At 42.9% G+C, this 22,650-nt stretch overlaps 1 protein-coding gene across 2 annotated transcripts in view; it reads right to left on the bottom strand.

The window, feature by feature from the left end:
• Positions 1–399: 399 nt before the first annotated feature.
• The window catches only part of HEATR5B (HEAT repeat containing 5B), a 47,328-nt gene continuing 25,077 nt past the window's right edge, over positions 400–22,650 (bottom strand). For both annotated transcript variants that reach the window (XM_078870617.1, XM_078870618.1), the window contains exons 19-36: positions 21,359–21,518; positions 20,389–20,578; positions 18,407–18,576; positions 16,625–16,766; positions 15,994–16,173; positions 14,374–14,625; positions 13,744–13,925; positions 13,482–13,550; positions 12,360–12,539; positions 11,097–11,325; positions 8,738–8,968; positions 7,101–7,228; positions 5,930–6,077; positions 5,168–5,440; positions 3,901–4,125; positions 2,404–2,546; positions 1,421–1,634; positions 400–879 (exon numbers count right to left, since the gene is read on the bottom strand). In XM_078870617.1, the coding sequence (XP_078726743.1) occupies positions 566–879; positions 1,421–1,634; positions 2,404–2,546; positions 3,901–4,125; positions 5,168–5,440; positions 5,930–6,077; positions 7,101–7,228; positions 8,738–8,968; positions 11,097–11,325; positions 12,360–12,539; positions 13,482–13,550; positions 13,744–13,925; positions 14,374–14,625; positions 15,994–16,173; positions 16,625–16,766; positions 18,407–18,576; positions 20,389–20,578; positions 21,359–21,518 (3,430 nt within the window). In that variant the 3' untranslated portion in view covers positions 400–565. The remainder of the gene's footprint in view (positions 880–1,420; positions 1,635–2,403; positions 2,547–3,900; positions 4,126–5,167; positions 5,441–5,929; positions 6,078–7,100; positions 7,229–8,737; positions 8,969–11,096; positions 11,326–12,359; positions 12,540–13,481; positions 13,551–13,743; positions 13,926–14,373; positions 14,626–15,993; positions 16,174–16,624; positions 16,767–18,406; positions 18,577–20,388; positions 20,579–21,358; positions 21,519–22,650) is intronic.

The raw sequence follows: 22,650 nt of genomic DNA, 5'->3' as shown, positions 1-22,650 counted from the left end.
CGCCGTCGCCGCGTCACCACGTGCCACGCCCTGGACATAGCCCATGGAATCATTCACTAAGTCCTGAAGTTAATCCTTTTGAAGTAGTAATATTTTTAAAAATCTTAATTATTATTCGTTATTAAACCCATTAAATATTTTTGTAATGTTAATAACATTATTATGAAGTATAACATTTATACGTGTTTGTAAATCCAGGGCTAAAATAATGATTTTAAACGATATATTTTCTTCGGTAACGCAACCCCTCCTTATCCTGTGTCTATGGGAAAAGATGTTTCATAGAACGCGTTACTGCGAGGAACGCCCATATTACATCTTATGAATGCGTAAAAAATTTAACACGTTTCTTATTCATATCTGAAGCACTCATTTCTGAATAACACAAAAGAATGCAAATTTAAAATTATTGGCTTTTATTTTGGTGACATACCACACAAATATTTGTTAGTCTATAGTATTTACTTGCATTTTAATCGACAGTTGATATCATGTAAAAAACATGTTGTGTTGGATCTATTGCTAACTTACAGCATGTGCTTATAATTATCGGATGTGGGCAGAATTAAAAATTGCCAAAAGAGGTTTTGAGTGTGATGGAAGGAGCTGATGGGGTCGTAACTCTCGACTCCCTCACTGACATCTTTGACTTCACACTGGCCTGGTTCGCTTTAATAGCGGCCTCCAACCTTGCCTTCAACTCGGCTGAAGCGCCCATCACAAGCTTGAATGCACTTGGATACAGTGGACCAATATGCATGAGGTTCTGCAGAGCAAATTCGTGAAGCTGGCAGGAGACCAGTGGAGTCACGGAAAGGGCGTTCTCATCCACAAGATAACGGATCAGGATGGGCACCAGAAGGGCCAGCAGCTGAACTCCTGCGGTGATAGACAGAAACAACTGTCAGAAATGGTACACCAGCAACATTATATACGTTAATACAGCGTAAACAAGAAACATGAATCGGAGTTATCAGATGAGGGATGTAGTCAAAGTGTGCATGATTTTTCTGCGAATGCTCAAATGTCACCATCAGCTGCTCCCATTGATCTGTAAATAAATAAAAATGAATAATCGGAGCTTGTCCAATATTGTTACGTTTAAAAGATGAAGTGTCCAAGTGTAGGACAGGTTGCCCTTGAAGTACTGCATACGCATCAATGCGCAAATTTCAATCGTGTATTTTATCCAACAAGCAGCACACACTGCATATTGTGATGAGCTGGCAATCATAGGTTTTTATATAAGGTCATACAAAGGTCAAGTTGACTCCCAAAGACCTCTGGATTCATACCGTTACAATGAGCCTCTCCTGGACCATGTGTGATGAAATGTACTCACTTGCAGAGACAGACTGACAACAACAATACCTCCAAGACAATTTTTGTTGAATACGAAGGCAAAAAAAGTTGAACGTACGTTTCTGGTCCTCGGCGACCGCCACCAACGTAGCGAGGACACGCACGCCTTCCTGAACAGCCTGAAACTCGGCTGTAGTCTCTGGCTTGTTGTGTTCCACCTTTTGGAGTTGTTCAACCAGCAGCGGTGCAATTGCGTGGATGTACGGCACTGCTAGTGCCCGATTCTGGTGCTGAAACACTGACACTAGTATTTGGCAGCACTTAAATTGCACCTGATTAAAAGAGAAAATTATTATTAGTAGGACTTCGTTAATAATACTTTCAATTTTAATCAAGGAAAGATTTTGTTGTTGCACTGTATGAATAGTATTTTCAAGATTAATAATTAACCAATTATACCAGAAAACAATTAATGTAAAACTAAATATATAAAAACGTTGATATTCATGACAAGTGCTAGTACAGTCCCAATGTCATTTAGTAAACATAGCAGACACGTTTAGGTAATGACTGATTCTGTGTGTGCAAAGAAAACTGTCACTTTTTATTTTGTGACTATGCCAGAAATGTCTCTCTGTGATTTGGCGCAACATGCATTCATTATAAGTGGCATGGTAATAATAATGAGACGCAAGAATATTGTGGGCATGTTCATAAATGCATTCATATTCAAATCTGTTAAAAAATGGGCCACACATTCGATAGATATGCAAAATAAAAAATGGTTTGCTCTTTTTATATTGCTGTTTTATAATTTTTAATGAAATACAATTTGATAGCATGTGTTTGAACGTGTATAATCACTATAATCTTCAATTTGTATAATTGCCATATGTAACGTTTGAATGTAATTTGGATTATCTTGGAATGGTGCATTTTATAGAAATTATCTCAACAAAATTTAATGAGACTTCCAATAAAACCTAAAAATCACGAAAAATGTGACCAACGTAGCTAAGAGTGTTCATTTTTTACTTTAAGCAGGGGAGAACTGGAGAGGCAAGCATCGTCTCCTTTGCAAGAGTGGCCCGGGTCATTTACCTTGGGGTCCTTAGATTTGACAGCTGCTACGAATCGTTCGATGCACGGTAGCTGTAGGCTGCGCACAGCAAGGACGTCGGGGCTTGCCGACAGCAGGAAGACGGCGAGGGCCGCGAGCACGCTCACCTCATCCACATTTGCACCTGCGCAGCGATAAGTTGCGGTCGAATATCAAAACAGAATTGCAGAGCAATAAACAAATTTGGTTACATCTGGAAGCCAAGGCGACGGAGCGTGTGAGTGGAGAATAAACACTGCAGGCGGTCCTCCGCTTTTACGGTCATTGCAATGCGTTCCTGAAAACCCCGTCATCCGAAATCAAACCCCATTTTTCCATAGACGGTAGACACAGTGGAAGCTTCGCTTTGCGATGTTTTTTTTCCTTTCATCAGCCATAGTTAACCGGCTTTAATAGTACACATCCACAAACACACCTGAGAATAACAAAAGCTCCACGCCACATAACGGACACCAGACTGACTGTTGAAATGTCGGAAGATGTCGGAAATAAAGTTTCTGCAAAGTAAATCGTTATCCATGGTGGTATTATGTAAACGTCGTAAATGTGGATTCATGTAAATCGGACCGTCGTAAATCGGAGACCGCCTGCACTATTAAAAAGAACAGGAAACAAACCGTTTAATATCTCAGGAAAAGCAAATTTAGTATTCAATTGGGATATTTAGTTAATTTCTTAGTGTATTCCACACAAAATTACATGTCTCATCTACCAATCCTGCCTTCAAAGGGCTGGAATACAAACATGTGACTGAGTGAATGACACCGAGTGATTGACAACAAAAACATGTCTCAATCTATAGCCAAAAAACATTTTTCAGAAGCATTTTTGAGGTGGCCTTATTCAAATAATGATTTTAAATGTTTTCTTACTTTTGACACCATATACAAGCTTGTAAAAAAGAAAAACAATTTTCACGTGAGATCTTTTTTACTTGTTAGGGTCGTGATCACCTCATAAAAATAATTACATTTTGAAATTTGACCCCACATTCATGGTCATAACGTTCCAAGTAAAATATAACATTTGTATTATTATCCAAAAAAAACAATGGTTTTTGGAGGTGACCAAGTAAAAAATATTGCTTTGAATTTTGACCGCAAATTATTTCCTAAAATACTCCAACACCAAATTTAAACCACAATTGTGAACAGTGATATCATGTGCTTTTAGTGCTTATTGACCCAGCAAAAATAGCAGTGCTGCACGCAACTTCAGTTCGTGCAGTTTTGCTATTCCTCTTCCATTAAATGAACGCAAAGTAGTGGTTTACTGTGCGGTCCATACATTGGATTACATGTCCACATTAGCACTGTGGTTTGTGTCTTTAATTTTCCATTCATGAAGGAGATGTGCACATCAGCTTGTTTATGTTCTGACGTAGTTGATGGCTACAGCAGTGTTTTCAAGGTATATCAAAGTGTGTAATTGAATGGACATGTTAAAATGAAAGCGTATCACGTAAATTGCCGACAGACCTGGTTTCGAAAAATCGAGGACTGTTGCCAGAGCACTACGCAAAAGTTTGGTCCACTGAAGGTTGGTCTTCTCCATCTGAGAAAGTGGAGACGTGATGAGCGCTCGCAGTGCCTGCAGAGTTGCACCGACTGGAAGGGAAATCTGTCCATCTGCTGTGCTGTACGCGGTCTCCTGGAGAACTCCGGTGATCAGGAACAGCAGCGTGGGCAACACCGACACACTTCCTGTAACACAAACGAGCCAGTCACACCTGTGTTATGCAGTTACACTTCGCAACTACTCGGAGACCGGGTAATTCCTTAAGTGGCCAGCGCCGGGAACACATCACAACCATTAACATTACCAAACAACAAAAATGCACTTGAATCTTAAACTAACTACCCAACTCAAGAATGTGTGGGGGGTGCCACAATTATACATTATGCACGTCATATATATAACCTGCATGATATCATTTTGTAAAATGTACGATTCACCACACATTACATGCAGCAAACCTTTTCCCATTATGTGTCTGGTTACATTCTTGAAAATAGCTACAATCGGCAAATCCACAATCCACAAACTCAAAGGCAGATGGTAAAATTAGGGTTTGGTTCACGATTCGTAATAAAACACCCACCCACCACCCTCCTTTTGTTTTAAATGTTTTCCCTACGTTGATCCAAACATTAAACAGAAAGTATTTTGAACATAAAATATTAATAATATCTAGCATTAAATATAACTTGTACGGTAAATGAATCGAATGAAAACATTACTGTACATGTATCCGTGTACAGTAATGTACACTACAGAAAGAAAATCGTGTGGCGGAACATCATTGCCTCCTCACTGGAGGCTGGGAACACCGCGTGGTGGCCTGGGTCCCACGATAGGCCGCTTGGCAGACAAGATGCAGGATAAGACAGCGCCGCGTATGTTCTTCCGAGGTAGCAGCATCGTCGCGAGCAGTGCAGTTACGATGCGTACAGGAATCTCGCGATCAATTGCAAATGGTCGAGCCATCTCCTCAGGGAGTGGTGGAGAGGGGGCGCAATTGGCAAACTGGACCTCAATAAATTTCACGCAAAAGTGAAACCCGCGAGTGGGAAGGGTTCGCCGCTTGATTATCAATAACGTTACGGGACATCAATGTCACACTGCATGCATACGATGCATCATAACCAATATGGTGATGGATTATGGTAGCATTGTCCAATTTATAATTCAAGCATTCAGTTAAATCTTTTCATAGTTATAAAATATGATGTAATATAATTGTACCTGCTGGGGAACACAATAATGGAAGCTCTGCTAAGATGTGCAATGCTGCAGACACAAGCTTTGCTCCATGTTGAGACAAGAGTTGGGGCTTGATGACAGCCTCGTTAGTTGCAAGCAGGAGCTTCGGGTTTAGCCTCGGGAGCTGCCGCACCAGAATGCACAAGCACAACTCTAGTGCGGCAAAAACCAACGACTTCCCGGGGACAAGCTCCCCGGTCTCCTCTCCCTCTCCAAACTCTGGGAGGGTCTCCTTCTCTGCGGCTCCATCATCGACTGTAAAACAACAACACCCACCCGACAACGTTAAGAACAAATATATACTTTACTGTTGCACCAACCTCAAATCTATTCCTGAACGCCATCGGCTATCCAAATGTTCTGTCTTAATATCACTTCGTACAACTACTACTACTGGTTTATGTTTAGTTCCACTCAGACACAATGGGATTGCTCTTATCCACATTTATATGGGGCATGCTAATCACGGACTCTGTCTGCGTTTACCAGGAAACAACTCCATTTGCAATGTGACTCATTATTATTATCATCATCATCAAACCATCACCATTAAGTGAAAGGCAACAAATGGCAAACAACATACATTATTGCCAATATAAGAATGCAGTTACTGATGCTATTTAAACTGAAAAAAAAATTCCCGCCAGATTATTTCTTTAAAAACACAGGACAATGTAAATTAACATAATCCACATTTACTTCAATGAGTTCTTTAAAATAAAAACAAACATACACACAGCTCACCTTCAGCACTTCTTCGTTTTTCCTTGATATGCTCAAGGGTGGCGCGGATTGTTTGCGTGACAACGTCAACTACAGCCAACTGCACCACCGGCACGTCGCGTGTGAGCAGTAGTCTGTGCAGCACATTCAGCAGCTCCACAGCCAGCATCTGAATAAAAACAAAAACCCAACACGGTGGGCACAACACGAAGGTTGAGGTGGCAGGGGATTAATGGCCTCATCACCACCACCACCACTACATATCACCTTGGCCCTGCGCTGCGTCTATACAGATCAGATGCCTTGTATCTGACAGTTAACTTTATAGATCAGATAAATGGATTACTTATTTAGGCACTGCAATGATGTTTTGCAAAACTAATTTTTTTTTATAGGAGACCTACATTAATAAGAGATTACCAAACTATTATGGAAGCAATACATTGATTTTGTAAGCTTTGACTGGACCATGAAGGGCAAGTTGTGATGATGCAGGTTTCCAGTGTAGGTTAATATCAGCCTCATTCACGTCTAATGATTTTTGAGAGTGCAGAATGGACTGGGTCAACAATGAGCAGACTGTAACAATTTAATTATGGTGGCAATAGCCAGCAGACCTGTTTCAAACGTTTGCCTGCATGTATATGCCTCTCATCATCATCATCAGCCCTTATCTATCCAATGCCCCAACACTGAAGCCATCCCTTGTCTACGGAAAATCATTACACACAACTTGGTTAAATGAAGAACTCAGCACATTCGTCAATAGCACCACGTTGCGTTTTTTTAAAAATTGTGCTTGTGCATTATTGTCAATGCAGCAGCAGCATCACCAAACAATTTGGTTCAATAAGGGGGGTGGGGGCTATCTGGAATTTAGTCCAGGATCTCAGCGGTGCCAAACTCATTCCTTGGACACAGTATTATCCCGAACCACTTGGTTACAAAGTCAGCCATGTGTAAGAAAACGATCCGATGGCATAGTTGTATGAGAAGATATTACGGGGTGCTACAACATTTATAAGTTCTGAACTAAATTATATAAAACCACCCTCACTGATAAATTACAGTATATTTCATACCCTTTCACTCGGAGGCCAAATTATCTATGAAGAGGCAGTATTCCCAGTGAAAAAGTTGTATTTGATGTAATGACTTTATTGTGCAGACACACTTTTAACACCGCAATTACCTGATCATTGCCAATTTTAGTTCGTGGCCAAGGTGAGTCCAGCAAAGTTTTGAGAGCTTCCAAACATTCTGTGACACATTCAATTGGTTCTTCCACTCTTGGTGAACACAGAAATTCTATGCTTATACCTGAAAAAAGCAGCAATAAAATTAAACTGAAACAATTTTATGATCAGGAATGATTGTAAGAAATGTATTACAATGGATAGGGTTATACAGTCTTTCGTACAATAAACACAAATTTTGCACATCGCGGGTCTGGTTACGTCCACGATTCGCAAACTCAAAGGCACATGGGAAAAATGGACGTATTGGCAGTACACCAGTGTTGCATAACACCCTGGTCCCTCATAAAAAATCTCTTAATAAAAAAAATGTAACTGCCATTCGTCTTCTGACTGCCTCAACATCACGAGACCTTATGTTGACGCACCCACCAAGATTTTAAATGACCGGGGTTGCAGGTAAAATACATTCTTTTACGAAAATTTAGTTTTTTTTATACTGTGCACTGCCAATACGTTCATATATGGTTTGGTTCATTAATCCAAAAATTAAACAGGAAGTATTTTAACATAAAATATATTTAATATTTTCTCTAGTGTTAAACATAACTTGTACGGTAAATGTATAGCATGACAGAAATGTAAGTGGTGTACAGTATCGTACACGTAAAAGTAACCATGAAAATAAAGATAAGGTGAATGGCATATGTACAGTAAATATTATGCAGTGTACAAAAAAATGACTTTTACTATACGTGTGTGTTCTTCCACAGCAGCATCAAAGCGAGCGGTGCGGTTATAGAGTAAAGCACTAGGCACCAGTCTCCCCCAGGCCCTCTGGCGCAGAAGCTTAATTTAGCTATTTTTTAAATTTTGTTTGGCAAATAAATTAATGGTGGAGGGGTTTCCAGCCCCTCACACCCATCCAGAGACCCCCATTGATAAGTGTGGTGGATGTGAGCATGCCATCAGGCTAATGTGCTCCATTAGCCCTCAGCGTCTTAAGGACACTGCTCACAACACACCCGTGTTTGCCACCTGCCAGAGAGGTTACGTTTGTTTTTCCAGATTACATGACCATTAGTTAAAAGGTACATCGACTCGCTGAGACACGCAAAAAAGAGGCATAGAGAGGAGTATAAAAAGAGAGATGAACAAAAGACGAAAATCGAGATAGCATTTTTCCAAGTTGCTGTTCCACATTCCTGGACTCATCCTTGCTACTCCGACAGCCTGGTTTCCTTCCTTCACTCCCCTGCTTTATGTCCCTATTAAGCCACAAACAGAGTGAGCTTACATATGCACCTCACTTTTTCTGGCACCTCTTGCTCTCATAGTGTTTGCAGCTTTTTTTCAATTCTTGTGCATTATGCTTACGACCATTACATACCTTGTTTGTTTGTTGTACAATATGACCATGTATGTATGTAGACCTTCTTACGAACCGTACAATATTGATATCTGTCTCTTATTTGTGTTGCTGCTATGCTCACGCACCACGGATCTCCCTTGTAAAGTAACTCGGAAACTGGCTATACAGCGGGGACATCCGTGCGACAAATAAATTAAACGCAAATTCACAGTTAACAAACGTGAAAATTCCTATCTCCTTTACGGGAAGAGATAACATTACCGATGATGAGGTGAAAGCGATCTGTGTTGAGGTCTTCAGGGGAGCAAACTGGAACCTCAGGGCCTGATGACAGTTCTGTGCCAGGCAGTGCAACTGGAAAATCTTCCAGCTCGCCGACTGCAAAGCCACTGCTGTGAAGCCACAGACACACTGCGCGCAGGATCGTCGCCCATGCTGCCCGGTAGTGCATTCGAGCCGCATCTATAGTCTCCGGGGTATAGAATGCGCCACCTGATAAAAAAAAAATACGCATGGCACAACATGTACGCAACAATAGTTTTTTTGTATACCTGTTATACATATGGCACAAGCTTGCATGCGTTGCGTTTTTACTTTAGCCAGACCGTGTTTCCCAATGTAATTGAGGAAATCTAAACATTAACAGGACATGCCTTTGAACGTCCTTTTTAAGTTAAATTTGAGTGTGTTACAATTTGTATCAGCTTTCGTGGCTGCAGGAATTCATATTGTTTGGGTCTTTCGGTAAAGTCAGTAGATAGGTTCAAATGCATAAAAATTGAATAAACAAAAAACTACGACGTTTCGATCGCAACACAAGCGGTCGTCATCAGGCCTGATGATGGTTCAAATTAATAAATTAATAAAAAGTAAAATTAATTAATAAAAAATCAAATGTGTTGATATAAATAAAATTAAAACTACGACGTTTCGATCGCAACACAAGCGGTCGTCATAATTTTTTTTATTTGCACCTATCTATGTGACTTTACTGAAAGACCCAAAGAATTTGTATCAACGAATGAATGAATCCAGTAATGTTTTTTACAATTACAGTAAAACCTTGGATTGCGAGCATAATTTGTTCCGGAAACGTGCTTGTAATCCTAAGCACTCGTATATCAAAGCGAATTTCCCCATAAGAAATAATGGAAACTCAGATGATTAGTTCCACAACCCAAAAATATTAATATAAAAATTAGTAATACAAAAAAACCTTTGTATATTTTTATTAATTAAATTTAATATAAAGTAATCAAATTTATTAATTACATTTAATTGCGGCTGGTGTGAGGGAGACAAGAGAGGAGAGGAGGATTATTGTGTAGGACGACTTTCACTGTCACTAACGGAATCCCTGCCATCTGTTGGCTCACTGGAATATTTTTCTTTTTGTGCGACTTTAACAAGGAACCTATCCAATGACACTTGCTTTTGCCTCCTTTTGAGGAGGCAAAAAGCATTGTTGCAGTACAGTTACTAAAGAACAGTCACTACACTTGGACACAAAATTAAAAAAATGCTTTACGCACACACACGTGGTCACAACACTGTAGTAAACAGTATACGCTCGCACGGATGTTGACTATATGAGTGAGGCACGTCGCCTGAGACCAAGCATGGGAGACAATTACCCACAATCCCGCAGCGAGAGAGAGAGAAGAACCATTGGCTCAGTTGTGATCACGTGACGCTCGGCAGACAAAGCGTATACTGTACGTACTACTCGTATTGCAAGACCTCGCTCGTTTATCAAGTTGAAATTTATTTTAAAAAAATTGCTCGTCTTGCAAAACACTCGCAGGCCAAGTTACTCGCAATCCAAGGTTTTACTGTATACTCTTTGGTTCTTTCGGTAAAGTCACGTAGGTATAAAATAAAATAAATCACGATGTTTCGATCGCAACACAAGCGACCATCATCAGGTGGAACAGATACAGCAGGAGAACTGCTGACATAGGAGAAAGAGCTGCTGCAACAAGAGTCTATATAGGATGAATTCCTGCAGTCACGAAAGCTTCAAATCAAGATTTTTTTACAATTGTAATAAAAGACTCGGACGCTTCTCTCTGTCCTGTGTCCTTTATTTGGGTTCGATCTCTTTTCCCTCACGGCACTCCCCTATATACTCTCTGCTCTGCAGCCCCAGGCTGCTGTCGCTCACGTAGCCCAACTCCCTCCTAGCAGACCCGCTGCTGTCTCGTCGTGCAGACCCCTGCTGCCCAACTCCTCCCTTGCAGACCCGCTGCTCTCTGCAGCCTCCTCGCTGCTCCTGCTGCCCGGGGGTCGGTCACCGTTGGCCGACGGTGCCGATCCTCGTGGCCCGGGTGTGTGGCGATTTCGCCACTCTCTCTCTCACCCTTCGCCCTGCGTGGCCTCACACTTTCCCAGTCTCCGATCACTCCCGACTGCTTCCGGTTACCCCCCTTATAGACCTCTACCCTCTCCCCCACGTGACGTAACTCCTCCCCCCATGACGTCACTTCCGGGAGGTCGTTTACGCCCGCATTACACAATTGTTAATATTCCAATAGCACAACTTAAAACTTTAATGAAAACACTTGATGGGAAATAACATCAATAAATCATATCTATTAAAATGTTTTTCTGCTCCTATTACCCTCCGCAGGAAGTTGGCTGGAGAACTCCAGCGGTAGAGTGAGCAGTGCGTGGTCCTGCAGGGCTGCTTGCCACAGGCGGCTCAGGGTTGGGATCTCTGGTTGCACCAAGTTGAGCAGAGAATCTGCAGAAAGTTGCTCGGCCTCTCTGCTCCCTTCCTCCTCCTCCTCCGTATCTCTTGATACTTTAGCTGTGGCATCTTGCTGAGTTTTCATTGCGACAATATAAACCTGAGATAAAAAAAAAATAGCAGCGACACATTGGAAAAAAAACGTATTCCACATGCAAACATGAGATGTTAACTACCTCTCCTGGTATACAGTAGGTCGTGGGTTTGATCCCAACTCTGATGCCTGTATATTTGGGATTTGCATGTTCTCCCTGTGGTGGCGTGGAAATTTCTCCGGGTCCTCAGATTTTTCCCTCCACATTTAAAAACACACACTTAAGAGTATTTGGCTGCTAGAAATCTCCACACGATAAGCTACTTTGTTGAGCTATCAATTGTACTTAGGCCACTTCTGCATAACAGCTCAGTGGGCGTTACCTGGTAAAAATATATTTGTTGAAGTTTTTTTTACATTAACATGCTCACAAAATATACTTCCCATAGTATTCCTATAATAAAATGCAAATGTGAATGTAGTCTCACAATACTGTCAGAGTATGTGAAAACCAAAAGGGCTCATCAATATTGTTGCAAATGCTGCCTGTCACACAACTATGCAGTTTTCCCATATCTCCTATCCAGTGTCCTGCACCTCCAATTAGCACGGTTGGCTACGTACGGTGCGAAAAAAGTTCAACATACATATACAAATATGAAGTTTGTTTAAAGGTTGTGTTATCAGGGAGGTGTCTATTTATACATTAAGCAAATATGATGATGATGATTATTATTATTACTACTATGCGTGCTTACCCAGGAAAGTCTCAAGACACTTTTCAGGAGTGTTATGCCATGTTTTTGCAGCAGGGAGCAAAGTTGCCATCCCTAATCCCAACGGAGTAATTTGCAGGTCATGTTTCAGCATTGGGATGTTTGGCCAAAACCAGTTAACATTGTGTACATTCTAGCTATGGAAGGAATCCGGAGAACCAAGATGAAACCCATGCAAGGACATGGGAAGAACATACAAACTTCACACACAAAGGCACGCCCAAGGCGAGAATCGAATGCAGGACCTTCCAACTGCGAGGCATGAGTGTTATGACTGCGGCCACCCAGTTTAAAGTATTAAGATGAGAGCAGTTCAGAGCATACCTTTGCCCAGGCCTTCAGCACAGCGAGTCTCTCCATGGTTCCAGAGCTCTCGCTGTACAGCTGGCATGCGCCACCCTTGCCAGCCAACACCTTGCTCAGCGAGGACACCAGCAGCGAGTGGACCCTTTGCAGCCCATTCGAGTCATTCACCACTCCACTGCAGATCCAGGAACTACACACCTAAGAAAAAAACAAAACGACGGGCATACAGCAACGTTTCCTCCACGTTAACGCATCACCTACAGCACAACTCCACCAATCTGTGATTCCCCGTAATTTGAGGATTATTGGCGGATTGCAACCCCCGTAATCCGCAGCGCACGGCGGTCGGTTGGAAAACGCTTCGCGGACCGCAAATCGCGACCCATGGATGTCGGCGGGTTATCATGGAACTGCAGGAGCGGAGCTGCAGGGAAACACGGAGGGGGAAGTTTTTTTTTTATTGATCAGAGCGTGGGCAATTGTTGTTGCCGATCCGAGCTGCTGCCTTCCCGCTGCCGGCCTGCGGTTTCCCACCTCTCCACGTGCAGGCTGTGACAGATTCTATGGCATTGAGATTAATTTTGCATGACGCCTTTCCACAGAAATATTACTGGAATATAACCAATGGAAACAGCAGCTCTATTACATTAATTACACCAATATTACTAACAGCATATTATAACTAAGATTTCTGAGTAATTTTTTACACACATTTTTTGCAAAAGGGTTCTCATTTTGTAAAACAAATCCTCTCGTACTAAAGAATACAACAGCAGCTTGGGCATATCATGCACTGGAATTATACGGAGTAACACTTGCACTCATATTGCATCCATAATCTTAACAAAAGAAATCAGAGCACAATATTTTTTTTTAGCTGAGGGAACCCCATGCCTTCAAAGCCCCAGATGACAATGGTGCATCGCTGTGTCAGGCATGCTGCACCCTTCTTAATTATAATACATACTACATTAAGTTCTCATGACATACATGTCACTGCGGCCACAATGAATTAACATATACGGCTATGCAGGTGTGTACATGCCTGTATATATGTGAATGCATCAATACTTGTGTGTACCCTTGCAAGCTATACATGTAGTGTGAAGTGTGTACATTTGCAAACGACACCAAGCTTACCTGACAGGCTTTGGCGGTTATGTCGGAAGGTGTGTCAGCTGAAAATGCTGGTCTTAGGGCTGCACCAACCTACAAAATGCACAGAAATATTTCAGAAACTCATATTACAAGTGCCATTTCTGGGTTAGGCTGTGTGTTGAGCATTTCTTATCTTATTGTTTAATGGTTACATATTAATTGATATAGTAAACCACACTTTTTATATGCATAATTTGTATTTATAATAAGCAACTTAGTTCACAGTGATTAATCAGCAACTTACATTCGCTTGATATTGCTCAAGTATGACATGGCCTGGGAACTCTGGTTCGTCTACTGCTGCAAACTTCTTGATGATGTCTTCCAGAGCTTGCAGGCCAACCATGCGTAGCTGGTTGCTGTGGTCAGTAGCAGCCATAAAAGCCATACGTATGAGGTCCGAAAGGTACAACACCAAATAATCACCTGCAATGAAAAATGCATTCTCTATTTGTCTTTGTGATGCAAAACCATGTCCGTATTGAGACAAATCAGGAGGTTTCAGTCATGTGGAGTGTATGTTAAACCTACAGCCTGTCACTTTCACCTGCGCTGACAGCAATACATCACAAAGCCAGCAGGGGCAATGTTACCCAAGCATGAACAAGCAGGAGAGGACCCAACATCAACACAACCGATGAATAACACCAATAAACGAAACATCTGCAAACTGCATAAAACCTCAGCTAAAACAAGGACCTCCTTTAAGTATGCTGAGGAATCCTCACCAGCACACCCACCGACTCTCCACAAACTGTACAGACTAGAGCTGACATCAACCAGCTGGCAGCTCAAGTGATCCCTCTTGACGCCAAATCTCCTGCACTGCTATTACCATCGCTGGGCAAACCTGGAGACAATGGTGTCAAGTTACCTTTGGCATCCTTAAGCTTCTTGTCTCTTGCTTTGCCCAAGTCAAAATGGGCAGGGTCCCCACTCTCACACTGTGCGATGATCCGACAGAGGCAGTCTGCAGCGAAGACCCGTGTGGCCCAACGAGGGGCGATCTGCGGCCGGGATTTTTCCTCTGTGTGCGAGGACTTGAACATGGTATCATCGTCCATACCATCCCCCTTCTCTCCCTCTTCTTGCTGAGTCGAATCAACTTTAGACCCACCGCCTATTTCTGAAACGCAATTAAAAGTCACATTGAGAGAATTTGGTTATTCAAGGCAAGCGAGAGCTTATTAAGACCGTAATCATTTTGCAGAGGCCTGGAAAAATAAGATTGTAAGCTGACAACACAAGCTAAATACAATGTGATGTGTTTTATATAGCACTCATAATGCAGAGTATTGCAGGGTGCGTTGTGCAAAAAAACTGAGAAAACCATTAGTCAATAAACTAACTCAAACACATTTGTTTAAATTTGATAAAATAAAAAAGATTATGCCAGCAGGAATCTGATATGACTTAGCATAAAGTTCTCATTTTAGACGACCTCTAGAAAATACAAAAAGTTCAGCATTCACGGATGTCAGGTGCGACTAGGAACATCACGTGCCAACAGTTAAGGCCCATGAAGGATTGTACAGGGAGTAAGCGTAATTTAAAAATAAATCCTGATGTTAACAGAAAGTCAATACAGTGATTTAAGAACCTGAGTGATGTGCGTGAGTAAGCACTTTAGCTGCAGCAGTTTTAATCAGTGGGAGCAGACGTAATTTAGAACCAAGGAGGCTAGCGAACAACACGTTACAGTGATCTAACAAAAGCATGCACCAACATTTCCACACCTTTAGTAGACAAAACGTATCTCGATTAAGACATATTATTTTTATGAAAAAAATAAGACCTTTCTAATGGAGCAAATTTAAGTATCCAAAGCACTGTGAAATCAGTAATAATTCCCTAGTTAAAATATAACCAGAAAACTAGGACATTCATAAAACATGCAACAAACATATGTCAAATGTTTTCCCCCCAAAAAAATGGATTACAGCTGCATCTCAGATTGTGCGGATTTGCCTGTGGATTAATCAAAATTATTTAAATAACATGCAGATTAAGCGATAATCCACGTGTGCTTGCCTACAAATGACAAACACTGCTATTGCATATCCTAAGGGCAAAATCATAGCCATATGAAAAAATTGAATGCTGAGCACACCATATTCATAGTATGGGAAAGGACATTGCAAACACATTTTTACCAAGTGTATTAATTAGCTCTAGGTTTATAAACTTAGATTATCTACTATTATCCATAAGTGGTTATTTTTTGGTTAGATCGCGTAATTATGAATGTGTCCTTAAAACTGCGACCACCCGACACAGGCAATTAGTAAGGTTTGTCACGTAAAAAAAATCCAATTCGTTATTGTTCAGCATACTGGTGTGTTGGAGAGTAATACAACAAAATGTATCTCTTATGGATATTGTTCGCGAAAGCCTACCTACTATCATGTTGATCGAAAATTTATTATTTTTTGTGGTGTTACCATATTGCACAAATCCACTATATAATTGCCAGCTGTGGCTGGACTGACTGTACCTGTAGATGCTGCAAGCACATCCTTGCAGAGTTTCAGCCAGTGAGAGAGATCCTCGACCGCAAGCGATGACAACATGTGTCCCAAAGTATCACGGATGTCACAGCAGAGCTTACGATCAGTTTCACGGTCCAACATTCCAAACAAAACACCTTCCAGACCGGTCTCACTAATGGCAATATCTGGAAAATGGAGAAAATGTATAATATTTTTGAAATATCCATACCATCAAAACACTGAACAATGCACACAAACATTATCACTGATATCAATTTCAGAAGTTAAGTAGTCGTAATGTAGAAACTAATGTGCTGGAGATTCAATTATTTGAAATAAGAAAACTCATGGATATGCAAATGTACGGTAATTCCAACGTGCAATTTGTCATCCAAATAATTCAATGAGTGATAATGATGGGTTCACACCAGATAAACAGGAAGCAGTAGGCCGCGATGACACAATCGAGTCGTGATCACAAACGATGTTTAATAGTTCCAAACATGCATGACAACATGCACAGTCAATTATAAATTAAAAGAAACACGTGGCAATTATAACATACAAAATCTGTTTTCATAAATTCGGTTCGATATTATCAAATGGGACAGAACATGTGAATAACTGGAGACTTACTGTATGCACCAGCTTGGGCTTCCGTGTCCCTGGCCAGGCGGAGGGCGTACTCACAGACTTCCGAAGCCTCCCTCTGAGCCAGTTGGCGTAAGCAAGCGACAGCGGCACGACGCAGCAGCAGGTGTGGACTGCCTAAATTCACCTGCGCAAAGAACATACGTAAAAACATGAATGGCATTCGAACATGAACGGCTTGTTCTAAGTAATACTGTTTATCTTTATATATTTTTTTTCCCACAAGAGGGAGCGGGAGAGTGTCAGCCCAGGGACAGGGTTGCCCCGGGCCATGGCACTCTGGATGACCCCATAGACACGTGATCCGGAGTATCCACAGAGAGGCCCCCAGGTGGGGGGGGCTAGGGGGTGATCACGTGTTCCGGGAGCGCTCTCGAGAGGGATCTAGAACGCTCGCGAAGGCGGGCGGGGCCTTGGGCGGAGCGGCCCCGACCAGGGAGAATATAAGGTGGGTCTCTGAGAGGGACCGGGATCGCTTCGTTCTATAAGCTGAAGCTCAACATCTACAAGCTGGAAGCTCCACGTCTACAAGCTGGAAGCTCTACGTCTGAAGAGGCACCAACACGTGGCCAGGGACCCGAGTGAGGGTCCGACCCTTTCGTAGCTGTAACTCCTACGTATAGAGTAGTTAGCTGGGTGGTCACCACCCGAGGCTGTATCTGGTAAAGGGGAAGTTACCCCTTTGTGTATTACGTGTTGATATAATAGATGTGTTGCCTCTATAGAATAACGTCTGCGACTCAGTTGGACTCACTACACCATTAAAAACGATAGTCCCATATAAGTGTTAACATTTTTTGAAGCACCCTGTATTTTAAATGCATGTTTTTTTTTAAGCTACATTTAAAGTAAGCAGACAATACCCATACTTCCCACATCACTCCCCCTCACATAACATATAAAATACTTTGTACACATCAATCAGCCACACGGCCTTCTGAGAGTGCACTTAACCTTAAGCATTCCTTTGGGTCGAAACTTCATATATTTAACAATTGTAACGTTTTAAAATCTCAGCTGTTGAGCACAGGCCTTAAAGACCTATAGCACAAAGCGGCGAGAAATGAAGAATAATATTAGTGAATACACTAGTGAATGAGGGACAATCTACAAAGGAGGTCGTGGGAACTATTATTTTTCTAATATGGCTTTACTGCACCCAACACGAGCCCGGTACAATACGCTGATCAACATTGAAGGGGAGGGGGGGGAACAGAAAATCCACGATAATTCTGATTTGGCGCGACAGGACTGTACGTAAGGCTGGGGGGGATGTTGGGCCTGTTAGCCCAGCCAAGCGGGGTTTTCCGCGTAGTGCGGGGGGGGGGTGAACATTTATAATGGGGGAGGGGGGTGGGGGGAAGAAGGGGGATGGGAGAGGAAAGACAACATACTGAGGGAGGACCAAGGACAGAGGGAAGGGGGAGGGGAAGAGGGGGCTAAAGGAAAACCCTACAGCTTATGGGCTGATGCACTAACCTCGCACCGCCGGTAGATCCCGCTCTCGCTCGTTCCCAAGCCGTCGTGGGAACTGTTTGACCATACTTCACCGCGCTAGCCAGTGTGGGTTGGTGAAGTTGAAGATAGATACTGTATTGCCCTCTCCTGCCCAACACAGAGGCCCACAGCCTACAACAACCTATTGCGCATGGCTGTCACCCATACAAGCACTCTTTATAAACCGTCGTACCTTGTGTTAAGAGAGCTTGAATAAGAAAAGAAAATTAAGGATAGGATGTCATCTGCTTGAATGAAAAGGCTACTTACACAGAGATTGGGTACCAGGCTGGAGAGATTGACATGACGTGGGGCAAACATGTGGAGCTGCTGCAGACACGATATGGCCTGGGCCTGCACCAGTGAGTCCGAGTGGTCCTGCATGATCGCGCATCCCACCAAGCAGGAGGACCGCGCCGTGGAAATCAGAAGCCCTGCACCTACAACACACGCAAGTCGCACACAAGTCTTACAAACTGTTCCATTACGCATTGTTATTAAACTGCATCTGGTGCAGCACACTAATTTCTTCTAAATGTCATCCTCTATGCTACAACAATGTGCATCACTGTAAGAATATCGAAGTACGAGCAGGACCCCGCGGAACTTCCATGGTAAAATCATGGCGAATGTGTAGAGATACTGATCATTTCATTAACTGATGATTTCACAAATATAGATTTTTCATAAAAAATTTCCGAAAAGAAATTACTATTATTTACCCCCTCTCATCCGAATCTCATGTGACGTTATCAACCCAGTGTCCTCACCACTCCTGCATCTCTTCCCGTCATCACTCCCTCTTCTTCACATCACCCGTGTGGCGTGACATCATCAACCACTCTCCTCAGCAACCCCTGCGTCGCGTGACGTCACCTCCTCTCCTCACCAACTAACCCCAGTCTTGCGTGACGTCATCACCCGTCCGCTCCAACTCACCAGTGTCGCGTGACATCATCAGTCCTCCCCTCTCCTCAGCACCTTCTACGACTTGTGACATCATCAACCCCTCATCACCCCAATCTTGCATGACGTCATCATCCTCTCCTCGACCTCACTAGTGTCATGACCCCTCTCACCTCCCCAGTGTCGCGTGACGTCATCATACCTCTCCCTCACCTCCCCAGTATCTCGTGACGTCATCACCCCTCTCTCCTCCACCTCACCCCACCACAGGTCTCGTAACGCCATCACCCACTCTTCTCACAACCTCATGCCAATATCTCTCGTGATGTCGACACAGTACTCCTGTACCCAACATCCCAGCGTCTTTTACGTCACCAACTCCTACCCTCCACCTCACCCCAATCTCGCATGACCTCATTCCGGTACGTTACAGACGCACGCACACACAAACACGCGTGTAATGATGGTATATCTGCCACAATTGGGTTAGAGCGCTGTTGCCACCCACATGGGTACGGCACACGAACGGCCCTAGGGAGCGTGTTTTGGGCAGTCAAGGGAGCTGGCCTTCTGGGAGGTGCCAGAAGGAGGGCGTAGCCAGAGGGCGGGGCAAGGCCACGCTGAACAGAATAAAAGGGAAGCGCCGAGATCGTCGAAGGTCGATTCAGTGGGTAACGTTCGGTGGGTCCGGTCACGTCGTCGGGTCGTGGATCTTCAATATCCTTGTGTGTAATGGGTTACCTAGTGATAGATACGTCTACACCAATTATAGAACCAGTTCCGTAAAAGTCCCGATATAAAGAAGTGTTAATAAACGGGTTGCCTCCAACCACGTAGCGTGTCTCCATTTATCAGCACTACAAGCATTTAATATAATGCAGACCAATAAAAAAAAGAACTAGATCAACCCTAACCCTTTTGATTGGGAATGTTAGGTAGGCTAATGATTTGTCAAATGCTGATCACTCTGAGGAGTTGGAGGATTTACTGTCAAACCTGGAAAATTCCACTAAGAAATGGGGCCTTACCATCAGCCCCACCAAAACAAAGCACATTCCTTGGTATTTTATGTCATCAAATACTCCAACCTCTCAACTCCCCATGAGTGACAGGGCAGTGGAAAGAGTGGAGGAGTTTCCATACCTGGGCAGAGTACGAGTGGCATTATTATTTCATAATCTGCATAAGGATGTGTGTGGAAGCTACCTGGCCTATCACTGCATACGAAGCTCCGGGTCTTCTTGGCCACAGTTATGCTCTCATAGCTCATCGGATTCCTCCAATATAGACAAAAAATAATCCAATTATGAAAAGCACAGGCCAACCAAACTGGTTCATTACCTTACCTTGCAATTCTGGTCCAAGTGTAGTGATAAGAGCTCCCAGACAACGTCCCAGGCATTGATGAACCTCTACGTGGGAGGGTGGCACTGTGAGCAGCAGTGTGAGGGCTAGGGAGAGGGTCGGCTCAACATAGCTCCGGTACATGGGTCCACTCGAGTCTACAATCAGCGCTAGAGAGTGGAGGGCCCAGGTCTGTGGAAAGCAAACAAACAATTGTAAATGCAGCCCCATCAACATTGCTTTGGGTCATATTTATCGCCACATTTGTGTTGGTTTTTAATATTATAAACTGTACATGAATACAAGTAACTTCTTACACAATCAAAATTGTGCCCATTCCTTACACATTCCACTTACGTAAATATTTTGCTTGGCTTTGTAAAGGAGCAGTCGCATAGAGAATTTGACAGAACAAATACTGCAATTATTTATCAGCACAGTGCATGGTGGGAAAGAGACATCGTTGATAATTGTTTGTTTTACTTGAAGGAACATAAGATAACATTACAAACACCAAGGTTTATATTGCATGGTGTTGAATACCACCATTGTCTTTTCCTACATTAACATTAGCTGCCCCACCCATGCTGATGACACACTTAAGACTACTCCGCTGGCAGCTCAACTCGTACGTTCATGCGACTCCACGGCTCATGTCCCCCACTCCTTCTGACAGTTGGGCTACGTCCATTTTAAAACTTTATAAACAGTTGCATTTAGAGGCTTACTCCCCTTTTCTCTCCGCCTGATGACGACGGCTTGTGTTGTGATCGAAACGTCGTGAGTATTTTTATTATTATATATTTTTTTCGACGTGACTTTACCGAAAGAACCAAAGAATACTCTTATTATCTGCTATTATTTCAGTAAAGAGGGGTTACCCAGAAGTGGTGCCATGAGCGTTAAAATAATCCCACCGTCAGTTTCATTTGTCTTTACCCCATGAATAATACCGAAGGACAATAATCTCACCTGCACTTCTGGAGAAGTGTTGTCTTGTGCTAGAGCAAGCAGGATGCTCACACTCGTCTTGATATGCTGCCCAGATCCAATTCCACCAACGTAACGATGTAAGCAGCCCAGAGCTAAAGAATGGCCAGTACGTGACACAACATCCCGAGCTGCTTTCAACCTGCACAGTAGAAAAATGCAAGTTAGAAATATACTGCCTTTTGTCTATATTTGCAGTTGAACTCTACATGTTGTAACTGACAGTGTACGGTTAAATGAATCAATATTAGGCACACACGGTGACAAAAATGTATTTTGCATAACATTTAATAACCTCGCTACACATTTTCTTACCAATGTAATTGTGTTACTCTACAGTGATTTATATAATTATCTCTCGAGCAAAGTTTACCTGGGAAGTAGTTGTTCAGTTGCAATCCAACTGAACTAGAGGAGATGGCATAATTTGACAATGCTGACTACATGGCCTTCCTGTCTTCGCCTTCGCTTCCCCCGACAGATACAAAAAACTGGCTTCCTGTCGACTGTCGCCGTCTGTTTACATTTCTCACTCTGGTCTACACATTCTTCTTTGGTTTTGCCCCGCATTATCTTGCTCGTGTCATCTCTTACTATTCTGTCCCATCCCATCCTCTATGCTCCCCGTCTCTACTCTCCCTCTCTCTGCCTCCCTCGCCCTGCGTCGTCTCGCTCTCGTTCCTTTTCCCTTCTTGATCCCCCTTCACTGGAGCAAACTCCCACTGCAGCACATAAAGCAATCATCATCACTAACCTGCTTCCGTGCTTCCCTTAAAAAAACCCCCATCTCTTCTCCCTAGCCCATCCTGCGACTGCTACTCCCTGCTCCCGCTCCCGCTACGACCAGGCCTAGCCCAACCCCTATCACTACCTTAACGCCTATCACTACACCCTACTCCTATCACTATCCCATCACTACCCCAACCCTAATCACTAGCACTAGTGCTACTCCCTACACCTGCCCCCCAGCTATGACCAGGCCTACCCTAACCCTAACACTTACCCCAACCCCTTCTTAACCACTCCCACCTGTTCTCCTGTCACTAAAACTGCACCACCACTTTTAATAACCCCACTATGTATTTCAATCACTATTATCATCTTAGGTACAATTTTATAATTGTTGTAAAGCGCCTTGGAATAAGGCGTCATATATGTCTATATAAAATAATAGACTGGTTAAGCTATCGTACACTGGCTTGTTGACAAGCACACAAGTTGTTAGGTTAGTCATCCCACTGCTGTCCAATATGGCAATTATCAATATAAATGGC

Source organism: Lampetra fluviatilis, chromosome 30, assembly GCF_964198595.1.
Source record: "Lampetra fluviatilis chromosome 30, kcLamFluv1.1, whole genome shotgun sequence".
NCBI lineage: Eukaryota > Metazoa > Chordata > Hyperoartia > Petromyzontiformes > Petromyzontidae > Lampetra > Lampetra fluviatilis.
This window is presented reverse-complemented; position numbering and strand designations above follow the sequence as displayed.